The 26622-nt window shown below is 41.3% G+C and overlaps 1 protein-coding gene across 3 annotated transcripts in view; it reads right to left on the bottom strand.

Annotated features, from left to right (window-relative positions):
* Window positions 1–1716: 1716 nt before the first annotated feature.
* Uso1 (USO1 vesicle transport factor) overlaps window positions 1717–26622 on the bottom strand; it is an 86195-nt gene continuing 61289 nt past the window's right edge. For 2 of the 3 annotated variants that reach the window (XM_045161831.1, XM_045161830.1), the window contains 11 exons: window positions 23379–23489; window positions 22910–23028; window positions 22585–22766; window positions 21677–21798; window positions 16946–17084; window positions 14978–15141; window positions 13240–13326; window positions 9235–9333; window positions 6812–6919; window positions 2970–3185; window positions 1717–1906 (listed from right to left, as the gene is read on the bottom strand). In XM_045161831.1, the coding sequence (XP_045017766.1) occupies window positions 1823–1906; window positions 2970–3185; window positions 6812–6919; window positions 9235–9333; window positions 13240–13326; window positions 14978–15141; window positions 16946–17084; window positions 21677–21798; window positions 22585–22766; window positions 22910–23028; window positions 23379–23489 (1431 nt within the window). In that variant the 3' untranslated portion in view covers window positions 1717–1822. The remainder of the gene's footprint in view (window positions 1907–2969; window positions 3186–6811; window positions 6920–9234; window positions 9334–13239; window positions 13327–14977; window positions 15142–16945; window positions 17085–21676; window positions 21799–22584; window positions 22767–22909; window positions 23029–23378; window positions 23490–26622) is intronic. The other variant, XM_045161832.1, reaches the window with a different exon arrangement.

Raw genomic sequence — 26622 nt, forward strand, 5'->3', positions numbered from 1 at the left:
TAAAATTCTGTGCACTGTTAATTTCATTCTGTCACATTTTCTACCTTTAAGATGCAATTATTTGGATTCATTTAGACATACAATGCCATCATGTCCTCACAGGAAGATCTTGATTCGTTTACTGACATACAATGCTACCACATCCTCACAGAAAAAAAGATCTTGGTTCATTTACAGACATACAATGCCACCATGTCTTCACAGGAAAAAAGATATTGGTGATGGTGAATATTTGTCTATCAAAAAGTTTATGCACGAGGCTGGGTGTGGTGGTAACATGCCTTTAATCCCAGCACTTGGGAGGCAGAGGTAGGACAACTGTGTGTTCAAGATCAGCCTGAGACCAGAGTGAATTCCAGGTCAGCCTGGGCTACAGTGAGACCCTACCATGGAAAACCAAAAGAAAAGTTTATGTTTGGGCTGGAGAGATGGCTTAGTGGTTAAGGCACTTGACTACAAAGTCTAAGGACCCAGGTTCAATTCCCTAGTACCCATGCAAGCCAGATGCACCAGGTGGCACATGTGTCTGAAGTTCATTTGCAGTGATTGGAGGCCCTGGCATACCCATTCTTTCACCCTCCCTCTCTCATAAACAAACAAACAAACAAACAAACAAACAAACAAACAAACAAACAAACAGACATCTAAGAAGATAGCCATTAACTTTCACCATTTAGGCTACCTTCCAACTTTGAGACAGAGTCTTGCTATGATACCCTGGCTGATCCCATGCTCCTTGCCTCAGGCTCCTATGGGCAACAGTTGAACCAACTAGCTCAGCTATGCTCCAGCTTCTTTCAATCTTCTAGTTAGTTAAAGTTTGTAACATTTAGTTTTAGTTACTACCCAAGCAAGAGAAGTCTCTTCAGCCTTTCTACTTATAACAAATTAATTACTTTTGTCAAAATTTAAAGAAAAGTCACCATGACCATGGATTAAACGAACATAGTATCTATTTTTATTATGAAAACATTAGACTTTGACACATTGCTTCATTTGCTTTTTAAAAATCTATCATCTGACTTAAACCTATTCAGCAAAAATGCCAATAAATTATATAAATCATAGTTTGGATCTTTTAAAAACTATGAACATGTTTTATGATAATCAAACAATACTACTATATCTGTTTTATAAGATGTTAATTTATCATCGCTTTTCCATGTTTAGCTTAAAGAGAAAACCACGTTAACACATTGTTCATTTTCTCAGAGCAACAGCCTCCCCCTACCCCCATTTCCCCCACTGTCATCCCCTCCTTTCTTCAGAGGGGCAGAATTCAGGCCTGCTGGGAGGCAAGGCACTCACTCTCAACTGCCCAAGGATGCTCACATTGGGCCACATGCTGGATGAGGCTACTGACACACTATCTCTCATCCCAAGACGTCTTGCCTCTAAGTGCACTACTTAGCTGAAAACTCAAAAGCTGAATTTAGAGATAATGATTCCAATTCAATACACATTAAATCAAATGCGTTGGTACTAAAAGTCACAAATTCTGCAAAGTAAACAGCCAGCAATAAGGCAAACAGCTCTACCTCCACATGCCCTGAAATGGTGTTTTTGGGGTCTGATGCTCTTTGTGAATTATATTCTGAAAGAGTTCAGATGAATATAAATAAAATGTGTGTTCCCCATAAAGCTAAAGTTTTAGGATTTTCAACATGGGTGGCAACATTAAAAAAAAAAATACATCAACAGTTCTATTAGAGACTGTTTCCACTTGATTTATAAATCTTTATTTCCTGTGGAGGCAAACCAAAGCACTGCCCTAAGACTTCTTCAAAGGAAAACACAACCTCTTCCACCACAGAGTCCACAACTAGATCTGGTCCTGGTCCTTGTCGCAGTCATCATTGTCGTCATCCTCATCATCCTGGTCTCCAGATTCTTCATCTTCTTCAATCTCCAAGGAAAATATAAATTTCATATTACAAAACTGTTCACACTAACTAACACGAAATACAGTAAGTATACATGTCAGATAAAGAGATGGCTCAGCAGCTTAGGCACTTGCTTGCAAAGCCTAAAGGTCTGGTTTTGATGCCCCAGTACCCACATAAAACCAGCTGCATAGAATGGCACATGTATCTGAAGTTTATTTGCAGCAGCAGGAGGCCCTGGTGCACCCTCCCCTCTTTGCTTGAAAGTAAATAAAAATATTTTGCCTTTAACTCCAGCACTTTTGAGGCAGAGTCAGGAGGGTCACCATGAGTTTGAGGCCACCCTGAGACTACACAGTGAGTTCCAGGTAAGCCTGGGCCACAATGAGACCCTACCTCAAAAAACCAAAAAAAAAAAAAAAAGTTACAAAGTATACATGTCGTAAACATACTAGCAACGTTTATTTTCCAGTAACCATAGTAAAATCCAATTTTCTTTCCTTTCTTTTTTTTTAATATTTGAGAGAGAGAGAGAGAGAGAGAGAGAGAGGGAGGGGTAGGTACAGAAATAGGCAGGTAGAGAGAGAGAGAAAGAGAATGAATATGAGTGTGCCAGGGCCTCCAGCCACTGCAAACAAATTCCAGATGTGTGCACTCTCTTGCACATCTGGCTTACGTGGGTCCTGGGGAGTTGAACCTGGATCCTTTGGCTTTTCGGGCAAGCGCCTTAACTGCTAAGCCATCTCTCCAGCCCCTAGTTTTCTTATTTAATGCTCAAGGCTGTCATTTTTACGATAAATGGCTCTACCTCTCAACACATGAATCTGAATCAAATATGCTAAGAATGCCAGCACACCTGAGTGGTGGGTCTTGTTACCACAGAGTATCAAATCAACTCATTTTTCTAGTCTCAAAGTCTTAAAAAGAGCATTCTACAAATGCTGAAAGGCAGATTTCATCTTAAATCAATTCACCAGACTGTGAAAGAACTACAGATGGACCATATTCACGACTCCACAAATCTGTCACACAGGCACTATAGGAAGAATGTGCTGTACATGGAAACACAATACAGATCAGTCTTACTGGATGACCAAGAGTCTTGAGTTTACTCTTCAGTGACAGAATCTTCTGATCCTGATCAGCCAATAGCACCAAGAGATCGTCTTGTTCTTTCTTAGAATCCGTGATCTCCAGCTCTAACTTGTCTTTCTCGTTTTGTAAAATGGCAATAGTGCTGTTCGAGGAATCCAGCTGCTCTTTAATGGCTGTTCTTTCCTCGGACAGAGCTTTAATTTCATTCTGGAAAAGAAAAGTGGAAGCCAGTAATCCAGGATAACTTCACTTCTAGAGTTTTAAGCAGAAGGTTCCTTTCTCTGACAAATAACCTTATGTTATGGCATGAAAATGAAATGTCTCTGGTGGTTTGATTCAGGTGTCCCCTATAAACTTGGGTGATCTAAAAGTTCTAGATTCCCAGCTGATAGAGAGTTGAGAATTAACACCTCCTGGAGTCAGTGTATTGTTGGGGGCAGGCTTATGGGTGTTATAGCCAATGTCCCCTTGCCAGTATTTGGTACACTCTCCTGTTGCTATTATCTACCTGATGTTGGCTAGGGGGTGATGTCCACCCTCTGCTCATGCCATCATTTTCCGTGCCATCATGAAACTTCCCCTCAAGCCTGTAAGCCAAAATAAACCTCCTTTTTCCAACAAGCTGCTCTGGGATGGGTGATTTCTACCAGCAATGCAAACATGACTGCAATAGTAAAGTGGTACCAAGGAGTGGGATTGCTGCTAGACACCTGACTGTGTGGCTTTGGCCTTTTGGAGCTGATTTGCAAGAGGAATATGGAAGGATTTGAAACCTTGGCCTAAGGGATGCCTTGCAGTGCTGTAAGTACAGCTTGATGGACTATTCTGGTCAGAACTGATAGACCTGAATGCAGTCAGAACTATGGACTGTGAGGTTTGGCTTATGAAGGTGAGAAAGATTTGCTTGGACCGGGCTAGAAGTTTGTGTGAGAAGCTTGCTGTTATGGGCATGTCCTGAGAAGTTGTGCAGGGCTGCTTTGTGTAGAAATGAACTGGCGTTATCAGAGGGCTATGGCATAGAAAATAAAAAAAAAATCTTTGGGCCTAACCTGCTGCTCATTCACCTACAAATTGTTGAGAGATAACAACTATTGAGATTGGACCAGCTGACCTGCAGTGGGACAACAGGAAGAATGTTGACTCCTTTGAAGGGGCCTGAGTGTTCAAGGAGTGTCCTGTTCTTCAAAGTCTGCTTTATTCCACCCCCACCCCCGCCCCGGATTAACTAACTGGCATCCTACCTGGTATTGTGGAGTATAAGAAATGCAGGAAAGAGAGGGTCATTGAGTTTGCAACACGGTTTTGTGTTTTGGAAATGGCCATGGAAAGCATGAAGCAGGTTTGCTGGATGCCTGCATGGAGACCCCATGGGGGCCACGAGGATGAACTGTGGGTTGCAGTGGAGACCCGGTGAAGATTTCAGGACCACAAGATGGCTGCCAAGGAGAGCTGCCGGCCCTGGATGAAGTTTTCCAGGACTGTAAGTAGCCTAGCTGGAGGAGTGGAATTGGAATACCGGGGTTTGTGGCTAGTAGAATTATCAGAGATTTGTCACTGACTAGAGTTGCTGGACTTGATACTACAGAGTTTGATGTTTGTCTTGGTTGTTTTAAATCTTACATTGACTGAATATTTCTTTGTTATGCCTAATGCTATCTTTTACAGTGTGAATGTTTATTCTTTGTCATTATGGGTGTTCTGTTTTTTTTTTTTTTTTTGGTATTATGGCTCATTTAAAAGACTCTTGTGTTATGAGAATGTTTGAACATCATTAGGATTGATAAAAAAAAAATGGTGACTTTTAAAGTTGGACTGAATGCATTACATTTTACATCATGGATGGTTATCAGTTTACGGAGGCCAAGGGTGTAATGTGGTGGTTAGATTCAGGTGTCTCCCATAAACTTAGGTGTTCTGAATACAAGGTTACCAGCTAATGGAGATTTGGGAATTAATGCCTTCTGGAGGCGGTGTATTGTTAGGGGAGGGCTTATGGGTGTTATAACCAGTTTCCCTATGCCAGTGTTTGGCATACTCTCCTGTTGCTACTGTCCATTTGATGCTGGCCAGAAGGTGATGTCCACTCTCTGCTCATGCCATCGTTTTCCCTGCCATCATGGAGCTTCCCCCTCAAGCCTGTAAACCAAAATAAACCTCTTTTTTTCCCCATAAGCTGCTTTTGGTTGGCTGATTTCTACCAGCAATGTGAACCTGACTGCAACAGTCCCCTATTAGCTCACACTTGGACCCTAGCTGATGGGTACTATTTGGCGAGGTTGTGGAACCTTCTGGACATGGGGACTAGGTGGTAAATATTGACTCCTGTAGGTGGTCCTTGAAGATGGTATCCATTTCTGGTTCAGGCCAGAGCTGTCTGCTTCAAAATCTGCCAAGATCTGACTGGCTGCCTTGAACTGCTCCTGCCACCAAGCCTTCTGTGACTTGAAGAGCTGTAACCCCTGACGCATGGAGCCAAAATAAGTCTTTCCTTCCTTAAGTTGCTGCTGTCAGGTATTTGGTCAAGGAATGTGAAAGTAACACACCTCACTTGTTTAACCTGAGGGGTGTGGGCTGGGAACTGAGGGTGCACAAGGCTTAGAATACAGACCCCCCCAGTAACACAGGGATCTGTGAGCAACAAAGACAGCTACCGTGAAAAAAGTACAACATCCAAAAACTACTTACAGCGAACTACTCTTCCAAAAATACATAGATAAAAAAGCAGTAGCACCTAAAATGATGAGAAGAATAAACAGACACAAAACATCTTCAAGATGCTGACCAGAGTTGGAATCGAAACTTAAGTCAAAACCCCCACTTCAAATGTAAAATTAAAAGGAACAAAATAGTTTCAAATCAAATCATGTCTTATAAATAATCCAAAAAGTGTTATATTATCTGCAGGTTATTGGCTGTCACAATGTGCCTGCCTTGTAAGTCTGCATGTAGCTTTCATATTCGCCAAATTTATCAACACTGATAACAAACAAGTATTTTCAATGAGTTTTACTTTCTTAGTATGCATATAAAGTCTTTCTTTTTTTTTCTTTACAGTACTGGTGACTGACCCAGGGCTGTATATACCAGGCAGTATTCTACCCGTGCTGTGCCCCAGCCCTGTACATTCTTATTTTATACATTTAATATGATTATATGACATGGATTTAAGTTTCCTTTGTGTCATCCACCCATATGATTTAAAACTCTACTCCAGAAGCCAGGCCTGGTGGCACAAGCCTTTAATCCCAGCACTTGGAAGATAGAGGTAGGAGGATAGTCGTAAGTTTGAGGCCACCTTGAGACTACATAGTAAATTCCAGGTCAGCCTGGGCTACAGCCCGACCCTACCTCAAAAAACAAAAACAAAACAAAACAAAACAAAAAACCTCTACTCCAGGGGCTCTTAAGGTATTTGCCTGCAAAGTCTAATGACCCAGGTTCAACTCCCCAGGACCCACATGAAGTAAGATGCTCAAAGTGGCTCATGCATCTGGAGTTCATCTGCAGCAGCTAGAAGCCCATTCTCTGTGCTTACAAATAAAAAAATAAAGAATACTTAAACATACACATACACACGCGTGCGCATTCACGGGGACTGGAGAAATGGCTTAGCAGTTAAGGCACCTTTCTGCAAAGCCAAAGGACCCTGGTTTGATTTTTCAGGTCCCGCATAAGCCAAATGCATAGGGTGGCACAAGCATCTGGAGTTTGTTTGCAGCAGCTAGAGGCCCTGGCGTGCCCATTCTCTCCCTCCCTCCTCTCTCTCTCTCTCTCTCTCTGTCTGTCTGTCTGTCTCAAATAAATACAGAAAGTAAGTTTCCCTAAAACCCTACCTTTAATTCTTTTGTTTCTTGTAGCAGGGCGGACAGCCTTCCTTCCACATCAGTGGCTTTAGCAGCTGAGACATGCCCACTGTCTCCTTGTACAGGAACTGACTTTGCCTGAAAACAGAAATTAGAAAAACATGCATTAGTTAATGTTACAAATATGTGCTCTCAGAATGGTTTCCATCTACTGTTTTGAATTTTATTTCCAGTAACAGAAAATGTAAATCTCATGTATTTATGTGCAACATAGTTCTCTCGGCTGACCATGAGCACCCCACAGTAGAGTGCATTAAATCCTATCAGAGCATGAGGAGGCAGGGCTAAGCTGTTCCAAGGTCAGCCCAGAGAAGTAGTCAAACAAGGCAGCAGTAGCTCCAACGGTGCCAGTGATGTCACACTTACTGAGCAGAGACTTATTTTCATAAATTCCTGTAAGCTACGTCCACACTGTCAATTCACATAGGTAGATAAACGGATTCAAACAAATGTCATTAATAGGTAAAAAGTAAGACATTTCTTAAGTGTGGTTAAATCAAAGTTTTTCAGTTCCCACATTTGTAAAAATACCAGAAGTAGGGTGCTGAGGCAAGAAATCAATGAAAATGTAAAAGTAGCTTTGGGACTGAGAAATGGTGGAGATTTGAGGTACATGTCAGAGAAGGTTTATGTTACTCCAAAGAGACTCCAGATAGAAATATTAACATTAAGGAGAATTATGCTAAGGACTCAGAAAACAGAAGTTATAGACAAAGCCTGGAATTACTCTCAGGATTGCCTCAAACTCACGGTGACTCTGCCTCCCTAGTACTGGGATTAAAATCATGTGCCACTATGTCCTATGACAAAGGCTTTCTAAAACTCTGTATGTGTACACATGCCATAGCATGTGTGTGGACGTCAGAGAACAACTTCAAGGTGTATGTGCCACCTGATTTAAGACAGGCTCTCTTGCTGCTACAAATGAACAGCAACTTAATGTCAGATATCTGTCCTATGAGCTTGGATTCTCAGGGCTCTTCCTCCCACTGTCATGTACCTCCCACTGTAGGTGCACTGGGGGCACAGATGTAAGTACCACTTTGCACCCAGCTTTACATGGGTGTTGAGGAACTATACTTGGCTGGCAGGCTTTGCAAGCAAGTGCTTTTAACAGCTGAGCCATCTCTCTAGGTCTTAGAGAAGTTTTTATATAGTCTTTATAGAATGCTGGTAGAACTATGAGAGCTAAATGTGTTTCTGGTGAGGTCACAGAGGGAAATTAAGAACATGCTATTACTGGAAACGAAAGAAAAGTCAAGCTGGTGTGATGGTGCAGGCTTTGATCTCAGCACTCGGGAGGCAGAGGTAAAAGGATCTCTATGAATGTGATGCCAGTCTGGGACTAGTCTAGGTCATCTTGGGCTTAGAGCAAGACTCTACTTAAAAAACCCAATAAACAATGAAATAAAAGAGAACAAATGAAAAGTCAATCCCTGTTATAAAGTGGCAAAGGACATGGACTTGGCTGAACTGTGTCACAGTATACAGAACACAGAACTGTCGCCCATCCACCTTAGCCTGAGTCCTGCTCTGTTGTCCAGGTAGGCCTCAAATTTGCAATTATCACCACCATGGACTGAAAGTAAATACAACTTTCAAGTGATAAACTTTGAGATGTTTAATTCAGGAGACTTCTAAGTAAAGTACTAAGGCAGAGTTGTCCCTCTGTGCCACTTCCAGTACAATAAAAGATATAAGAAAGAGATAAACCCGGAAACAGTTGAGCAAAATGAATCACAATGTGAAGATTTGAAAATTCTCAGTCTCTCATATTGCAAAACATGAGCAATTGTGTCCAGGAAGGAACATCAAGCATCTGGAGAACCACTGATGAGGCCAGTACAGTCTGAGTCACAGATCTTGTCAAGCAGCTCACCACATGCCAGAAACCCATGGAAGGCTTTCTTATGTGATGTCCTAGAGTACCGTAAGAGTCGGATTATTTTATACGAGCAGAAAAGTGGGATGTAACACCACAAAAACAAGACTCTCAGTAAGTGAAGGCACTGACCAGAGTCAGACCACATAATGGCTGCCAGGAAGCCTATGTCCTCAAACTCTGGCTGGTTTGTGGCTTAAAAGAGAAGGTAGAGCTGGAGAGATGGCTTAGTGGTTGAGGTACATGCCTGCAAAGCCAAAGAACCCAGGTTTGATTTCCCAGGATCCTTGTAAGCCAGATGCACAAAGTGGTACATGTATCTGGAGTTCATTTGCAGCAGATGGAGGCCCTAGAAAGCCCATTCTCCCTCTCTCTACCTCTCTCTCTTAATTAAATAAAAATAAAATATTTTTTAAGAAAGAGAAGGTAGCCATCTGATAAATCTGGCACAGAAATAACATATCAATGTGTACTTTTGCTTTTCTGAAGGAAAAAAAAAGAATTAACTTACAAAGGCTTCTGTTTTCTGCAGCAGCTCATGCTTTTCTGTCTGTAGTCTGGTGATCTCTACAGATTGTGAGTTTAATTGAGACTTTAGTGTGGCCAGTTCCTGAGCAACAAAAACAATCAAGTGGTAACATTAGACAGTAGTGATTTCATCGAGAAGTGTCTATGAGTAGGAGGAACGTTTCTTGACTAGCCTCACCCACCACTTTCCCGTTTTAAAACTGACCTCTAGGAGACTGTGCCTTGACTTGGGTTCAAAATGAAAAATTAAAATATGCTCATTTTCCTTTGCTCCTTTCTGAGATCCCATATGCAAAAAATCAAGGGAGGAAGAGGGAAGAAAGGAAATAAGGTAGATGTAAGGACAAAGAGGCAGGCAGCAAAACTGTGGAACTCGGAAAGCAAATCCAACACTGGTGGCTGACCACACACTGGAGCACTGGAGCCTGCCCCACTGAGAAGACCCAGTTGGCCCCTGGTTGTCAAGGAGTCCATAACTACTAGAAGCTCGGGAACTGGTACTGTTAGGTATCTGGGGAAGTACAGGTTCACTAAAAATGGAGTCTAAAGTTGGGCGTGGTGGTGCACACCTTTAATCCCAGCACTCAGGAGGCAGAGGTAGGAGGATCGCCATGAGTTCGAGACCACCATGAGACTACATAGTGAATTCCAATTCCAGGTCAGCCCGAGCTAGAGTGAGATCCTACCTCAAAAAAAAAAGGAGCTTAGCTGGGTATGGTGGCACACGCCTTTAATCCCAGCACTTGGGAAGCAGAGATAGGAGGATCACCATGAGTTAGAAGCTACCCTGAGACTACATAGTGAATTCTAGATCAGCCTGAGCAAGAGTGAGACCCTACCTCAAAACAAAACAAAGCAAAAATGGAGGTTGAAACTCCAGGCTTATTCAAAGTCTAAGAGACCAGTAGGTTCTCACCCAAAGTCTTAAGCATCAGGTTACTGTTCCTCCTCCCCTGGGTGAAGGCTAGCTAAAAATACCACCTGGAAAGGGCAAGAGGGCAGTTCTAGACTTGGGTGCCCAATGGACAAAAGCAGCACCACAACAGAGGAAAGGTGGGAATAAACAGGAAGTCTGTTCTTCCTGACTTCTCAAGGACCATAAAGCAAAAAACAGCAGCTTTCCAATAGCAAAGATATTCTTTGTCCCTAGGACTTTGCTCATATTGTAAGTGTCTGATGTAGGCATGTAAACAGTTCTTTGCTTCCATTCTGTATCATGTACATACATAGTTCTTTAGTTGTTTTGTTTTCCTAGTTATCAAAACAAGTATGTGGACATTGATAATAAATGCTACTTTGTTTTTTGTCTTTATATGACATTTTATAATATATAATAAAATCCTATGTCATTAAAGAATATATATATTTTTAATATTATTTATTTATTTATTTGAGAGAGAGAATGGGCACACCAAGGCCTCTAGCCACTGCAAATGAACTTCAGATGCATGTGCCCCCTTGTCTATCTGGCTTACGTGGGCCCTGGAGAGTCAAACCGGGATCCTTTGGCTTTGCAGACAAACACCTTAACCACTAAGACATCTCTCCAGCCTGAGAGATATATTTTTCACAATTTAAAATTTTTAAAAGAAAATTGAAAGAAGTAAAAACCTAAAAGGTAACTTCATCCTATAGACATTATGTCAAAGTTTCACTGGTAAACATAATTAAAGTAAAATTTTCTATTTAGGATTTATAAAGGCTATACATTAATCACTTAATTCCTTTTAATTAACCTATAATTTTAGAACTGGCAAAATTAACGAGAGGCTCAAAAACTCTTTAAGCTGATTTTAGCTCTGAGACAAATGGATATTATCAGTGTAAGGCACTAATTCATGTCAGGTGGTATGTGAGTGAACTGGGCCAGCTGACAGGGAAATGGTGGTCAGCATATCAGAGCTGTCTGCCTGTTTAAAATTTTTTTCATTTTATTTATTATTTAAATATTTTTTTGTTTTTATTTGTGCAAAATAAAAGAGGGAGAGAGAATCAGGGTTCTACTGCAAATAAACTCCAAATGCATGTGTTACTTTGTATATTTGGTTTTATGTGGGTACTGGACAATCAAATCCAGGTCAATCAGTCTTTGTAAGCAAGTAGCTATTAACCATTGAGCCACCTCCTCATCCCCTTTCCCTTTTTATTTATTTATTTTTTGTTTTTTCAAGGTAGGGTCTCACTCTAGCTCATTGTGACCTGGAATTCACTATGTAGTCTTAGGGTGGCCTTGAACTCATAGTGATCCTCCTATCTCTGCTTCAAGAGTGCTGGGATTAAAGGCATGCGCCACCATGCCTGGCTTCCCCTTTTCCTTTTTTTCTAATACAATTTATTTTATTTGAGAGGGAAAGAGAGAATGGGTGCTCTAGGGCCTCTAGCTACTGCAAATGAACTCCAGATGCATGTGCCACCTTGTGCATCTGGCTTGCAGGGGTGCTAGGTAATCAAAGCTGGGTCCTTTGGCTTTGCAGGCATGTGTCTTAACCATTAAGCCATCCCTCCAGCCCCCTTTTCCCATTTTAAAGAAACATATGGGCTGGAGGGATAGCTTACTGGTTAAGGCACTTGCCTGCAAAGCTTAGGGACCCAGATTCCATTCCCAAGGACCCATATAAAGCTAGACGCACAAGGTGGCAAATGAGTCTGGAGTTTGTTTTCAGTGGCTGGAGTCCCTGGTGCACCCATTCTCTCTCTCTTGCTGCCTCTTTCAAATTAATAAAATAAAATAAATCTGAAAAGAAACATACATTCCTTTTATAACAAAGAAAGTGTAAAGAGAAAGAAGGGAACAAAGGAAATTTAAAAACAAAACTCCTAAGACAGACTCTATCAGACAATATACCAATAAGCAAGCACTTTGCTATCTTCCTGGATGTCTTCCAATTACCACATTACTTAATTCTACATATACATTGTTCCTTTCTCCACTTTCTAGTTCTTTTCTTCAACTAATACACTGAATTTTCTCATTGCACAGAGATAAGTCTGTACCATGTAGCTTAATAAGAACTTATCAATTTTGAAAATCTATCATGTAAAAGCTTTAATTTGCTTTTCTAGACATTAGCAATTACCACAGCAGCTAACAGGTTCCTTAGGGTTTCAGATGCAGCTGTCTAATAGAGATATACACAAGTTCATCTTTTTCAACTTAGTCATTTTCTAGACCATTATTTCAACATTTCATACATTTGACAAGCAAACATCTCAGTCAGTGGTACATAGAAATGAGATGTAAGAATGCTCTTTGGGGCTGGAGAGATGGCTCAGCAGTTAAAGGAGCTTAATTTTTAAAAAATTTTTTTTGTTTATTTTATTTTTATTTACTTATTTGAGAGATACAGGCAGAGAGAGAAAGAGTCAGAGAGAGAGAGAAAGAGAGAGAATGGGCATGCCAGGTCTTCCAGCCTCTGCAAACGAACTCCAGATGCGTGAGCCCCCTTGTGCATCTGGCTAATGTGGGTTCTGGGGAATCGAGCCTCGAACCGGGGTCCTTAGGCTTCACAGGCAAGCGCTTAACTGCTAAGCCATCTCTCCAGCCCAAGGAGCTTAATTTTAAAGCTTGAAGGCCTTGGTTCAGTTCTCCAGTACCCATGTAAAGCCAGATGCACAAAGTGGCACATGCGTCTGGAGTTCATTTCTGGTGGCAGAAGGCCCTGGCATGTCCATACTCACTCTGTCTCTGTTATTCTCATAGCTCATTTTCTCTCTAAAATTAAAAAAAAAAAAAAAAAAGAATGCTCTTTATCTTACATGTGCACCTCTCATTAACAATCTATCATCCTGGTGAGATGTTGGGAAGATATTAAGAAGAACATCAATAAAAACTGAAAGCAAAATATGACGATATGATTCAAACGAGCTCTGGGTTGTCCAATACTTGTTTTACCTATCCAGTTCACTTACATCTGACAGGAGCACTAGGTCAATGGAAGTGCAACAAAAAAGACAGACAGAAGGTGGTTCATGTGGGTGGGGAAATTACCTGCTGCAGCTCCGCCACCTGCTCTGAGTCCTGACCGGAAGCTGCTGCTGAAGACTGGTCACTCCCACCAGACGTCTGGGAAGATTTCTACAGTTAGCAAAGACAGAAACTGTATAGCGAATGCAGTCCATTTTGCATTTTATTTATCTATCTATCTCCTGGTGTGTCCCTTTACCTCCTGAATGCATGTGTGCAGAGGCTAGAGGAAGATGTCATGTGCCCCTCTATTGTTCTCCACCTGATTTCCCTCAGACAGGTCTCTCACTGGACCCACAGTTCCCTGCTTTTCAGTCAGACTGGCTGATGAGGGAATAATCTTCCTGTCTCCACCTACCTCAATGCTGGGGTTATGGGCAAGCATGGCCATATCTGTTTTTTTATTTTTATTTCATTTATTCATTTGAGAGTGACAGAGAGAGAAAGAGGCAGATAGAGAATGGGTGTGTGAGGGCCCCCAGCCATTGCAAAACGAACTCCAGGTGCATGCACCACCTTGTGCATCTGGCTTACATGGGTCCTGGGGAAATCGAGCCTTGAACCTGGTTCCTTAGGCTTCACAGGCAAGTGCCTAACTGCTAAGTCATCTCTCCAGCCCGTGTCTGTTTTATTGTATCAGTGCTGGGGATTGAACTCAGCTCAGGTCTTTATGCTGCACAGTATATGCTCATACCTAAGAAACCATTTCCCCACCCCCACTGAGTCTAAAAAGAAAGGAAAAGGCCAAAACAGAACTACACATTAGTTATATCTTAGATGCTTATCCCAAATTTTCAGTTTTAATTTTTTATGTAATGAAATTTCAACACAACATATATTATCTTCAAGTATTCCATAGCCAATAAAGTTATGCTTATACCAAGTAATTTATTAAATCTAGGCATGCTTCTGAGATTATAGACAGAAAAGCATGGGGCTGGAAAGATGGCTTAGCAGTTAAGGTGTTTGCCTGCAAACCCAAGGACCCAGGTTCGACTTCCCAGATGCACATAGTGGTGCATGCATCTGGAGTTCATCTGCAGCAGCTCGGGGCCCTGGCACACCCTTTCTCTTTCTCTCTAATGCAAAAAAGCACCAGAAAAGTTACGGAACTAATTCCACACATTAGAAAGCTATGTTGGGCTGAGGCTGTAGCTCAGTTCGTAAGGTGCTTGCCTTGCCTAGAATGTGTGCAAAATGGAGTGTGGTGGGGCATTATTGCAATCCTAGCACTTGGAAGACAGGAGGGTCAGAGTTTGAGATCAGCCTGGGATACATAAGACTGTCTCAAGAAAGGAAAAAAAAAAAAAAGGACTAAGGCTAGAGAGATGACTTAGCACTTAAGGCACTTGCCCGAGAAGCCTAAGGACCAAGGCTCAATTACCAGTACCCCCATAAAGCCAGATGTACAAGTTGGTGCATGTATCTGGAGTTTGTTTGCAATGACTACAGGCCCTGGTGCACCCATGCTCTATCTGCCAATCTCTCTCAAATAAATAAGTAAATAATTTTTTTAAGAAGGACTAACTCTTATTTAAATCTCTGAAATCTACCATCACCACTTTTAGGAAGTGGAGGAAGTTGTTCAGTGTTATCCTTGGCTACATAATGACTTTGAGGCCAGCCTGTGGTACTGAGACCTGTCCAAATAACAAAAATCAAAACAAAAACCAACCAAACAAAAAACTCAGAAAAACAAATGAGATGGTCAAGATAATAAGAATTGACTTGACTGCTTATTCAATTTTTAACATTTACTTACTAAATTTTCAATCAAAGACTCCTTTTCAGCCAGCTGGCTGCGTAACAGCTCCTGATTCCTCTTTAACTCTTCTATCTCTTCTCTCAACCCGCTGCTTTCTTCTGGCTGGATGCCGTTCACCTGAGTACCATCAGGGTGAGAGCCGTGATGACGACTGTCTTTTCCTAAAGAACACAGGATTTGGAAAGCTTGTGTGAAATGAGTTTTTCCACTAGGAAGTTGAAATGTAAGATTAATATAAAGCTGGGTGTGGTGGCTCACAGCTTTAATCCCAGCACTTGGGAGGCAGAGGCAGGATTGTTGTGAGTTAAGAGGTCACCCTGAGACTAATTCCAGGTCAGCCTGAGCTAGAGTGAGACAAACCAAAACCAAAACAAAAGATTCACGTATACAACTTCCTTAGCTCAAGTATTCTGGCATAACTTCTGCAATCACAGTTCAATTCTGGAGAACAGAGTACTGATAAAAACCAGTAAACTGGTATGTATTCAGTTTCTGACAGGAAAAAAAAAACCAGACTCTCGACTAAATTGTATGTTTTTTTTTTTTTGGGGGGGGGTGGTAATCTTTGACAAAAAATTATAGAAGTTTCAATTCTAATTTTGTCAATGTTAAAGAAAGAATGTCTCTTAAAAAAAATTCTTCAAAGAGCCTAGGAAGATGGCCTAGCAGGTAAAGCTGCACAAGCGTGAGGACCTGAGCACCATGCAGGGCCATGTGTGCCTGTAAGCCAGCCAAGGGGTGGAGACAGGAAGATGCAGGAGTTCCCTGGTCAGCCAGTCATGCTTACAAATGGGAAGCTCTGGGCTCAGTCTCAGCATGACTTTTTAAAAAAACTATTTATTTATTTATTTATTTGAGAGAGACAGACAGAGAGAGAAAGGGACAGAGAGAGAGAGAGAGAATGGGCGTGCCAGGGCCTCCAGCCACTACAAACAAACTCCAGACCTGTGCGCCTCCTTGTGCATCTGGCTAATGTGGGTCCTGGGTAATTGAGCCTTGAACCAGGGTCCTTAGGCTTCACAGGCAAGCACGCTTAACCGCTAAGCCATCTCTCTAGCCCTCAAAATGACTTTTGAGAAACAGTAAAGATCAGAGACAGATCTTGTCTCTGGGAAGTAAGAGGGCACTCAATGTCTTCCTCTGGCTCTGTACCTGTGCACATGGCGCCCCGTGCACAGAGGCACACATATGCATACAGCACATGCACTTACACACTAAAAGAATCTCCCAAGGAGAAGCTACCTACACATGCTGAAGAAGCTGACACATTACTGTCACAAATAAAGGAACTTGTTTCTGAAAACGGCAGTCCCCCTCACATAAAGAAAACAACTTGATGCTTCAAGTAACTAGCACCCACCATAAGGTGCTATAGGATACAACTTACAAGCATGTGAGTGGGAGCGTTGCTCCGCAGTACTCACTGGCCCAAGATGCATAAGGCACTGGGCTGAATTCCCAAGAAAAGGAACTTGCAATTGAACTCTTAACCACCTGCCAGGAACTGAACTGACATTAGATATACACATTACTTTGTGTAACTCTCAGATGGCAGAAATTCCATTATTTCCACTTTGGAGTTGAGGAAATTGAAAGATTAGGTCAGTCATTCCACATTAGCTGAGTATTGTCTGGGGAGTTTAATAATTATTGAGTCATCACCCAACTTTTGACTAAATCAGAAACTCTAGTGGGGTCTCTGCCAATGCTGCTTATACAAAGTATCTCATGAGATTCTAATAAATACAAAGGGCCTACAATCAAGTAGGAAACAAGGAGCTTAGCCTTCATATTTGAAAGGTCTACTCTTCACTATTCTTAATTATCAAAGCATTCTGCTTTCACACTCACTTATGCCATGGAGATTAAGGTTAGAGAAAAAGCAGATCGCGGAGCATGTGTTTGACTTGCCCAGCTCCTGAGCACAGAATGACCTGGCCACCCGTGCTGGACAAGGGCACATACCCAGCTGCACTTTCAGCAGATTGTACTGGTCCTTGTGCTGCTGGATCTGAGAGGCCTGCTGTGTGACTGCGGTCTGCAGCTGCTCGTTCTGACACTTCAGTGTAGATAACTGCTGCTTCAAGTCCTCCAGTTGCAGATCCTGGGGACAAAGCACAAGCTAGTGTCTCAATGCCACACTAACTGGCAACTGAAATGGAGAGGTTTTTAGATCACGATGTTAAAATACTCATTTCCAAAAACATCCACACTTTAATAAACACCCCACACCAATTCACATAGTGCATAAGTTTGAGAATTCAAGCGGAGCCCATTAATCAACACTGTGGACTAGCTTGCAATCTCACTGCATTTATGCAAGAATACCAAGTGTTAAAAACTCCATTTTTAGCCGGGCGTGGTGGGGCACACCTTTAATCCCAGCACTCGGGAGGCAGAGGTAGGAGGATCGCCATGAGTTCGAGGCCACCCTGAGACTACATAGTGAATTCCAGGTCAGCCTGAGTCAGAGTGAGACCCTACCTCGAAAAACCAAAAAAAAAAAAATCTCCATTTTTAGCCCATCAAACCATTTATGAAATTTATCCCAAACTACTGAAAAATCTTAGTATATGTAGATATATGTATGTGTGTATGTGTATGTATGTGTATATATATATATATATACATATATATGTGTATATGCATATATATATATGCAAACATATATGTGTCTATGTTATTTTTAACACTACGAGACAATCACATAATATTTAGAAGACTAAAAAAGAGCTTACAGGGCTGCAGAAATGGTTTAGCGGTTAAGCGCTTGCCTGTGATGCCTAAGGACCCCGGTTTGAGGCTCGATTCCCCAGGACCCACGTTAGCCAGATGCACAAGGGGCGATGTGTCTGGAGTTCGTTTGCCGTGGCTGGAAGCCCTGGCGCACCCATTCTCTCTCTCTCTCTCTCTTTATCTGTCTGTTGCTCTCAAATAAATAAATAAAAATAAAAAAGAGCTTATAATTTCCCCACCCTAACCAGCTAAATTGTTTTATTTTCTTCTAATCTATTTTCCAATTCTTATTTTTTTTCCTTTTCTCCCTAGTACTAAGGATTGAACATAAGTGTTTTACAAATGCTAGGCAAGTTCTCTACCACTGAGACGTACAGCCCTTCTTTTACTTTTTTTTTTTAATCTTTATTTATTTGAGAGAGAGAAAGAGGTAAAGGAAGAGAGAGAGAATGGGCACACCATGACATCTAGCCTCTGCAAACAAACTCCAGATACATGTGCCATCTTGAACATCTGGCTCAATTGGGTCCTGGGGAACTGAAACTGGGTACTTTGGCTTTACAGGCAAGTGCCTTAACTGCTAAGTCATCTCTCAAGCCCCTCTTTACTTTTACTTTTGAGATGGGTCTAAATTACCCAGGCTGGCCTTAAACTTGCAATCCTCCTGCCTCAACCTCCAAAGGACCTGGGAGCACAAGCTGTGCCACAGGCCTGGCTCCAAACCACAACTCTAGTAACTTTTCACAACCACCTATGTGAGATTTCATGTTGACTTTATTCACTATGTGTCCATCATTTTTCCGTGTGTGCTTTTGTGTGGTTTAATCTATCCACCATGTGTCCACAATTCTTCTCTGTGTGATTTTATGATGTTTAATCTGTCTACTCTGTGCCCACAATTCTTCTGTGAGTTTTAGAAAATATTTTATAATTATTTATTTGACAAGAGAGAGAGAGAGAGAGAATATAAATATGGGCGTGCCAGGGCTTTCAGCCACTGCAACCGCATCTCCTTGTGCATCTGGCTATCATGGGTCCTGGAGAGAAGAACCTGGGTCCTTTGGCTTTGCAGGCAAACGCCTTAACCACTAAGCCATCTCTCCAGCCCCTCCAAATATATTTTTAAATATTTCATTTATTTGCAAGCAGAGGGAGACAGAAAGACAGAAAGAATGGGTACCCAAGGGCCTCTAGCTGCTGCAAACAAACTCCAGCTGCATGTGCCACCTTGCACATCTGGCCTTATATGGGTACTTGGCAATAACCTCAGGTTGTTAGGTTTTGTAGGCAAGCACCTTTAACTGCTGAGCCATCTCTCTAGCACCTAGAGTATTTTTAGTTTATAACACTGCTAGTGTTGGGCGTGGTGGCACACACCTTTAATCCCAGCACTTGGAAGGAAGAAGTACGAGGATCACTGTGAGTTTGAGGCCACCCTGAGACTACATAGTAAATTCCAGGTCTCCCTGGGCTGGAGTAAGACCCTACCTCAAAAAACCAAAAAACCAATAAAAAAATTATTTATTTTCAAAGAGGGAGGAAGGGAAGGAGGAAGAGAAATAGGCAATAGGCACATCAGGGCCTCTTGCCATTGCAACTGATCTCCAGATGCATGTGCCACTCTGTGCATCTGGCTTTATGTGGCACTGGGGAATCAAATCTGGGCGGCTGGCCTTGCAAGCAAGGCCTTCAACTGCTAAGCCAGTTCTCTAGGACCTATGTTAAATGTTTTAAACAGTCAGGTAACTTTTTGTTTTTTTTTTTTTTTTTGAGGTAGGGTCTTGCTCTTGCCCAGGCTGATAAGGAATTCACTATGTACTTGTTATTACAGTAATTATCTTAGCACTGAAAATCAGTTTTCCTGACTTTTTGAAACTCTCCTTAGAATGGATTCTAGAATGCCATCCCAAAGATAAAAACATTTATAGTTGTAGAAGCTTACTAAGACTAAGTAAGTAGTGAGGACACATAAAACTCACATTTTATAAATGAGCCATGATAGACATTGTATCAAATAACCTTTTTCAAATCAGCTGTATTTATCAGCTCCAGATGCATGCTAAACATCATATTCCAAGTAGTGATTTTTCATTCTTCCAAAAACATTAAATTTAGCAACTAGAAATGACTCCATATTTGTACCAAGAGAGAAATGAAATATCCATAGCCATGGATAGTTTGATAATCCAAATTCTTTTTTTCTTTTTGAGGGAAGCACAACACACACACACACAACCCACACACACTACACCCACATGTACACAACCCCTCCACACACACAACAAAATAAAAAACACATGCTGACTGGAGCAATGGCTAAGTGGTTAAGGTGCTTGCCCACACAGCCTAATGACCTGGATTCAATTCCCCAGTACCCATGTAAAGATGCACAAAGTTGTGCATGCATCTGGAGTTTGTATGCAGTGGATAGAGGCCCTGGACTGCCCACTCTCCCTCTCTACTTGCAAATTAAAAAAATTAAGCTGGGCCGGGCGTGGTGGCGCACGCCTTTAATCCCAGCACTCGGGAGGCAGAGGTAGGAGGATCACCAAGAGTTCGAAGCCACCCTGAGACTCCATAGCGAATTCCAGGTCAGCCTGAGCCAGAGTGAGACCCTACCTGGAAAAACAAAAACAAAAACAAAAACAAAAAATTAAGCTGGGCATAGTGGACATGCCTTTAATCCCAGCACTTGGGAGGCAGAGGTAGGAGGATGGCCAATGAGTTCAAGGCCAGCCTAAAACTACATAGTGAATCCCAGGTCTGCCTGGGCTAGAGAGAGATCCTATCTCGGGGGTGGGGGTGGGGTGGCGACAACCATGATGAGTTCACAGGACACAACAAATAAGGGTTAGACATTATCACTACCACTGTCACCACCAGGGCTCTAATATACACCCATAATTTAGCACCACAATAACCTTCTTTCTGGAAGGCCTTCCCCTCCCCTTGTCCCTAAGATTTCTCCTTCACACAGCCAGGTCTTTCAGGTACAGGCCAACAACAGTCAAGCTTACTATATTACTTGCCATCTCTTGCTTCTCTTCCTATCTCTTTCTGCATAGTATACTTCTATTCCTCCTTTTAGGACTGAGTTTCTGCTCTGTGCAAGCCCCTTAGGTGCTCCTCAGTGCTGCCATACCTCTGATTAGCTCCAGCACTAGACCTAATGTATTAGAATATGTATGCTGCATTTGTTGGTAGGTTTGTCTTCCTGTGAAACCCAGAAAGGATTCTGTATGCACACACTGATTGATCTGCTTCAGGCTCTGGTCCACAACATCCTCGCAAAGCCTAGCACACATTGAGAGTTCAATATGCTGAACACTTACATACTTTTGAAAAATAATGATTTTTTTCTGTGTCCTTTCTTTTTTTCCCCTGGTTTTTTGAGTTAGGATCACTATGTGTCTGAAGATGTCCTTGAACTACCTATCCTTTTGCCTCTATCTCCCGGGTGCTAGGTTACAGGCCTGTGACATATACCTAGTTTATATGATGCTGGGAATCAAACCTAGGGCTTTGTTCATATTAGGCAAGCACTGTGCCACCTGAACTACATTCCCAACCTTAGTTAGATCTCCCCTCCCCCCCATGAGGTAGGGTCTCACTCTAGCTCAGGCTGACCTGGAATTCACTATGTAGTCTCAGGGTGGCCTTGAACTCACTGCGATTCTCCTACCTCTGCCTCCTGAGTGCTGGGATTAAAGGCGTGTGCTACCACACCTGGCTTCCCGTTTAATATTTATTTATGAACTCTAGTTGCATGTGCCACATAGTGCACCTGGCTTACATGGGTACTAGGGAACTGAACCTGGGTCCTTAAGCTTCATAGGCAAACTGGTAAGCCATTTCTCCAGACCGCCCCCCATCCTGGGGTCCTTTCTTTTAAAGGGCCAGAAGGAATTCTTCCTTCAAGCACATGTACTCGTCAGCAGTGAGAGTCCTCACAGTGCTCACCTGCTCGCGAATCATGTTCTTATAGTGAGTCACGATGTTGTCATGCTGTTCCAGTGTTTTCTTTACCTCTTCCTCTTTCTTATCTTCTTCACTGGACTTATAAATAGCTTTAGTTATAACACCTGCAAAAGAAACCCTATTTGTTTTAGGCTTTTGTGGGCTTTTTGGTGGTTCTGTGGATCAAATGCAGAGCTTTAAACACACCAAGCACATGCTGTACCACTAAGCTACTGCACTGCCAGGCTTATTTTATTTTATCTTAGGTTTTTCGAAGTAGGACCTCACTCTAGCCCAGGCTGACCTGGAATTCACTATGTAGTCTCAGGGTGGCCTCGAATTCATGGCAATCCTCCTACCTCTGCCTCCCAAGTCCTGGGATTAAAGGCGTGTGCCACCACGCCTAGCTCCTATTTTAAACATTACAAGTATTTCTTTATTTTCAAGATTTAATCAGTAAAAGGGTAGAAAAGCAGCACTTTCTCATTTCTGAATGTCTTTTAATGAGCTCAGAGCTCCAGGCTTATCTTTAACTTGTATATACCCAGAATATACATACATTATACACATATATAATCATTATTACTTAATTTTTTTTTCTGTTTCATTCATTTATTTGAGAGGGACAGACAGAGAGAGAATGAGGCAGAGAGAGAGAGAGAGAAAGAGAGAGGGAGCGCGCGTGCGGGGGGGGGGGGGGGGAGAATGGGCGCGCCAAGGCCTCCAGCCACTGCAAATGAACTCCAGATGCATGCGCCCCCTTGTGCATCTGGCTAACGTGGGTCCTGGGAAATGGAGCCTTGAACCGGGGTCCTTAGGCTTCACAGGCAAACGCTTAACTGCTATGTCATCTCTCCAGCCCCATCATTATTACTTTCTATTGAGCATCAGTATAAACCTTTGTAGCTTACCTTCAAGTTCTTTTACCAGCTTTGTAAACTCATGGTCAAATATCATATATTCTGGACTGGGGAAGTTTGGCTGGGGTTTCTGTGACGCTCTGGAGTACAATTCATGTTTGCTAATAAATCCTAGTTTCTCTATGAAATTCTCTTTGCCAATCCTTTTTTCTATTAGTTGTTTTAGTTTCTCTCTACAGAGATGAACATATTGAGATGTGTTAAAAAAAAAAAAAAGTAACATTGCAAAATCCTAAGCTTGGACTAATTATACTTTAGCATGAAAATGTATCATTATCTCTTCATGACAATGGAGGGTCACTTCGTCCTTACTTACTTCATGTAGTTTTCAAGTGAGTTATCATTAAAGTAAATTGAAATACCCAATAAAAGGGCACATAAGCCTTGGACTAACTGCTCTTCTTCTCCAAGATTTTCTGCAATTTGTCCTGTAAGCTGAAGTCTCTGTTAAGGAATTTAATGATTCACAGTATCTGGAATATTTTATTTTATACTTTGAATTTAACACATATTTCATGTGAGATTTTCTATAAGAAATTCTTTACATACTTTATCTTTACATACTTTAAGTCAACATACAAAACTGGCACACATGCATATACATACTCATATACACACATTGAACAGTGTGTATCAGTATAACCATTAATAGTTTCAAAAGTTGTAACAAAGATAATGATGGAACATTCAAACACTTTTGGCACCGATTGCATCTAATGGTAATGAAGCGATTAAAGATATGTAAGAACTTACTTACGGGATGACCCTATAATATAAAAGGATACAAATGGAACATTGGCTGAGTTGTGAAGAAAATGTGTTACTGCAATTGGACAGTTGCTTAGCCAGGTACAAAGCAACATTAATAATCCAACTCTTGTCTGTATTTTGCTTCCCTGGAATAGATAAATTGGCAGAAATATCTATTTACTTTAATTTTCCTCAAACAAGTTACCCAAGTTCTCTTCCATTTGCATAAAGAGAATTTAACATTTTTTTAACATCTCATTAAAGATGTATAAGAAACCCAGATTTTAAAACTTGAATAAGAAAATGCATTTTTATATCCTCTATAGACTGCATTTCCAAAAATGAACATAGTATACAAATTATAACTGATTCACGCGTGGAAGCACTACTGCACTACACAAAATACTAGTGGTGGCTGTGGCTGGAAACGTCGCTCGGCCAGCGTGCATACAGTTCTAGGTTTAATCCCCAAAACTGCATAAAACATGTGTGGTGACATAATCCTGGCACTCAGGAGGTCGTAACAGTAGGAACGTAAGTTCAAGATTATTCTCAGTTACATGAGTTGAGGCCAGGTCAACATGGGCTATATGTAAGATCCTACCTCAAAAACATACATGAAGCTGGTAGTGGTGGCGCACGCCTATAATCCCAGCAAAGAGGAGGCAGAGGTAGGTGCATCACTATGAGTTCAAGGCCACCCTGAGACTATATAGTGAACTCCAGGTCAGCCTGGGCTACAGAGACACTGTACCTTGAAAAACCAAAAGAATAAAATAAATGTAACTAGTACAAAAACTTATAATGTGGAGGCTTTAAAGAATCTATCAATCTCAAAATAGGTTATGAACAATAAATTGTCAAGGGAATTAATATTTCAATCAGAATTTTAAAAGCAAGTTCTTGATAAAAGAAAAATTTCTTTTTTTTCAAAAAGCATCAAGAAAGATACAAATAATCCCCTGAACCATTTAGTTTTATTCCATGAGAGAACAGATGTTCAAGCAAGAAAAAAAAACTACGGCTGGGCAAGGTGGTACATGCCTTTAATCCCAGCACTTGGGAGGCAAAGGTAGGTAGGAAGACCACCATAAGTTCAAGGCCAGCTTGAGACTACATAGTGAATTCCAGGTCAGCCTGAACTAGAATGAAACTTTACCTCGAAAACCAAAAACAAAACAAAACAAAAAACTACAAACTTAGTCATAGCATGCCAGACAGTGAATCACAAACACAATGAAGGGGAAAGACTGACTGAAACTAGCTAAATGCTATGAGCAGACTAACCACACTGTTGCCAAGCACAGTTAAATAATACTAGAAATGAGCTTTTCATCAAGATTATCATTTTCAGCTGGGCTTGGTGGTGCATGCCTTTAATCCCAGCACTTGGGGAGGCAGTGGTAGGAGAATTGCTGGGAGTTTGATGCCACTCTGAGACTACATAATGAGTTCAGGTCAGCCTAGGCTAGAGTGAAACCCTATCTCAAAAAACAACAAAAAAAGGATTATCATTTTCTAAATATTAGTACAACACATTTACATCTCCATGCAGAATATTCTTAATTATTTTTTCTTATTTGAGAGAAAGAGGAGAGGAAATCAGCGTGCCAAACCCTCTGCAAACAAACCCCAGGTGCATGCACCACTTTGTGCATCTGGCTTTACATGGGTACCAGGGAACTGAACCCTGGCCATCAGGCATTGCAAGCAAGTGCCTTTAACCACTGTGCCATATTTCCAGCATCTAGAATATTTTTACTTTATAACATTGCTATTGCCCATTTATGACAATTCGTTTTCTTAGTAAAGAATAAAAACTGAGATAAAATAATGGAACACTGCATAGTAATGCATCAGTCTGAGGCAACTTTTGGAAAATATCCCACATATAATTATCCAAAGATCTAAGTAAGAAATGAGGTTAGGGCTGGAGAGATGGCTTATGATTAAGGCGACTGGCTGCAAAACCAAAGGATCTAGGTTTGATTCTCCAGAACCCACATAAGCCAGATGCACAAGGTGGCACATGCATCTGGAGTTTGTTTGCAGCAGCTGAAGGCCCTGGCTGTCCGTTCTCTATCTGCCTGCCTCTCTCTCTCTCTCTCTCTCTCTCAAATAAGTAAATAAAAGACTGATTAACTGGGGAGCAAAAAATATTAAAATATATAAAAAGAAAAAACTTTACAGTAACTATGACCAGCTCTTCAATTTTTTTTACTAGCCAAAGTATCCTAACTTCATCTGGCTTCATCTATAGTCTCTTCTTAGGTGTATTTAATGTTCACTTGAACAAGTTCACACTGGCCTCTTTAAATGATGTGCTAAGTAAGCATAAATATGAATTCATTGCTTCCATTTTCCCTATCTCTGCAGTCACTGTGTTCACATAAATTGGAAGTTGAAAAGTATAGTCATCTTCAAGTGACTTATGTGCTCCAGGAAAACTTACTACTACTCAAATTATAAATTCAAATGCTTTGTTGAGCTCCTTGGTTATACAAGACGTTTATTGTTAAAGTAGTTATTTGCGGAAAACAAATATATCTACCCTGCACATAGAAGAGTTCTATATATACAAAATTGACTCAAATAAAAATAGCAAAAGACTTTTTTTCTTTTTCTCTTCTATTTCTTTTTTGGTGCTAGGGCAGGGTATAGGGTCTACCACTGAATTATACACACCCCCATAACCCAAAGGGTTTTTCTTTCCTAGAGCTAAGCAATCTCATTCTCAAGGTCACATGGAAAAATAGACAAGGGAATATAATTAGGGATATGGTTAAAAAAAATGACAATCAGACATCAGTGTGTTGCAGATGGACTTAACTAAATAGCTGCCTAGAGAAAAACTAGTGGATCTGTATCACTTAAATTCATTGAGAAAAATGAAGAGTGAAAAATAAACCTCATGCACAGAAGTTATGAGATGAGCATATGGGTGAGTTCCCTAAACCTGATGGTATCTCTAAGTTTAGGTGAAAACTGCAGAAGCCATAAAAGACTGATTAAAAAAAAAAAAAATCCAGGCTAGGTATGCTGGCACACACCTTTAATCCCAGCACTTGGGAGGCCAAGTGCAGTGAATTTGAGGCCACCCTGACTACACAGTGAATTACAGGTCAGCCTAGGCTAGATCAAATCCTACCTCAACTCCCTCAACTGAAAAAAAAATTTCCAAAGGCTGGGGATATGTCTTACCAATTAAAGGTAGTAGCTTTCAAAGCCTACTGGCTTGGGTTCAATTTTTAGCACCCAGTTAAAGCCAGATGCAAAAAT

Source organism: Jaculus jaculus, chromosome 11, assembly GCF_020740685.1.
Source record: "Jaculus jaculus isolate mJacJac1 chromosome 11, mJacJac1.mat.Y.cur, whole genome shotgun sequence".
NCBI classification, from domain to species: domain Eukaryota; kingdom Metazoa; phylum Chordata; class Mammalia; order Rodentia; family Dipodidae; genus Jaculus; species Jaculus jaculus.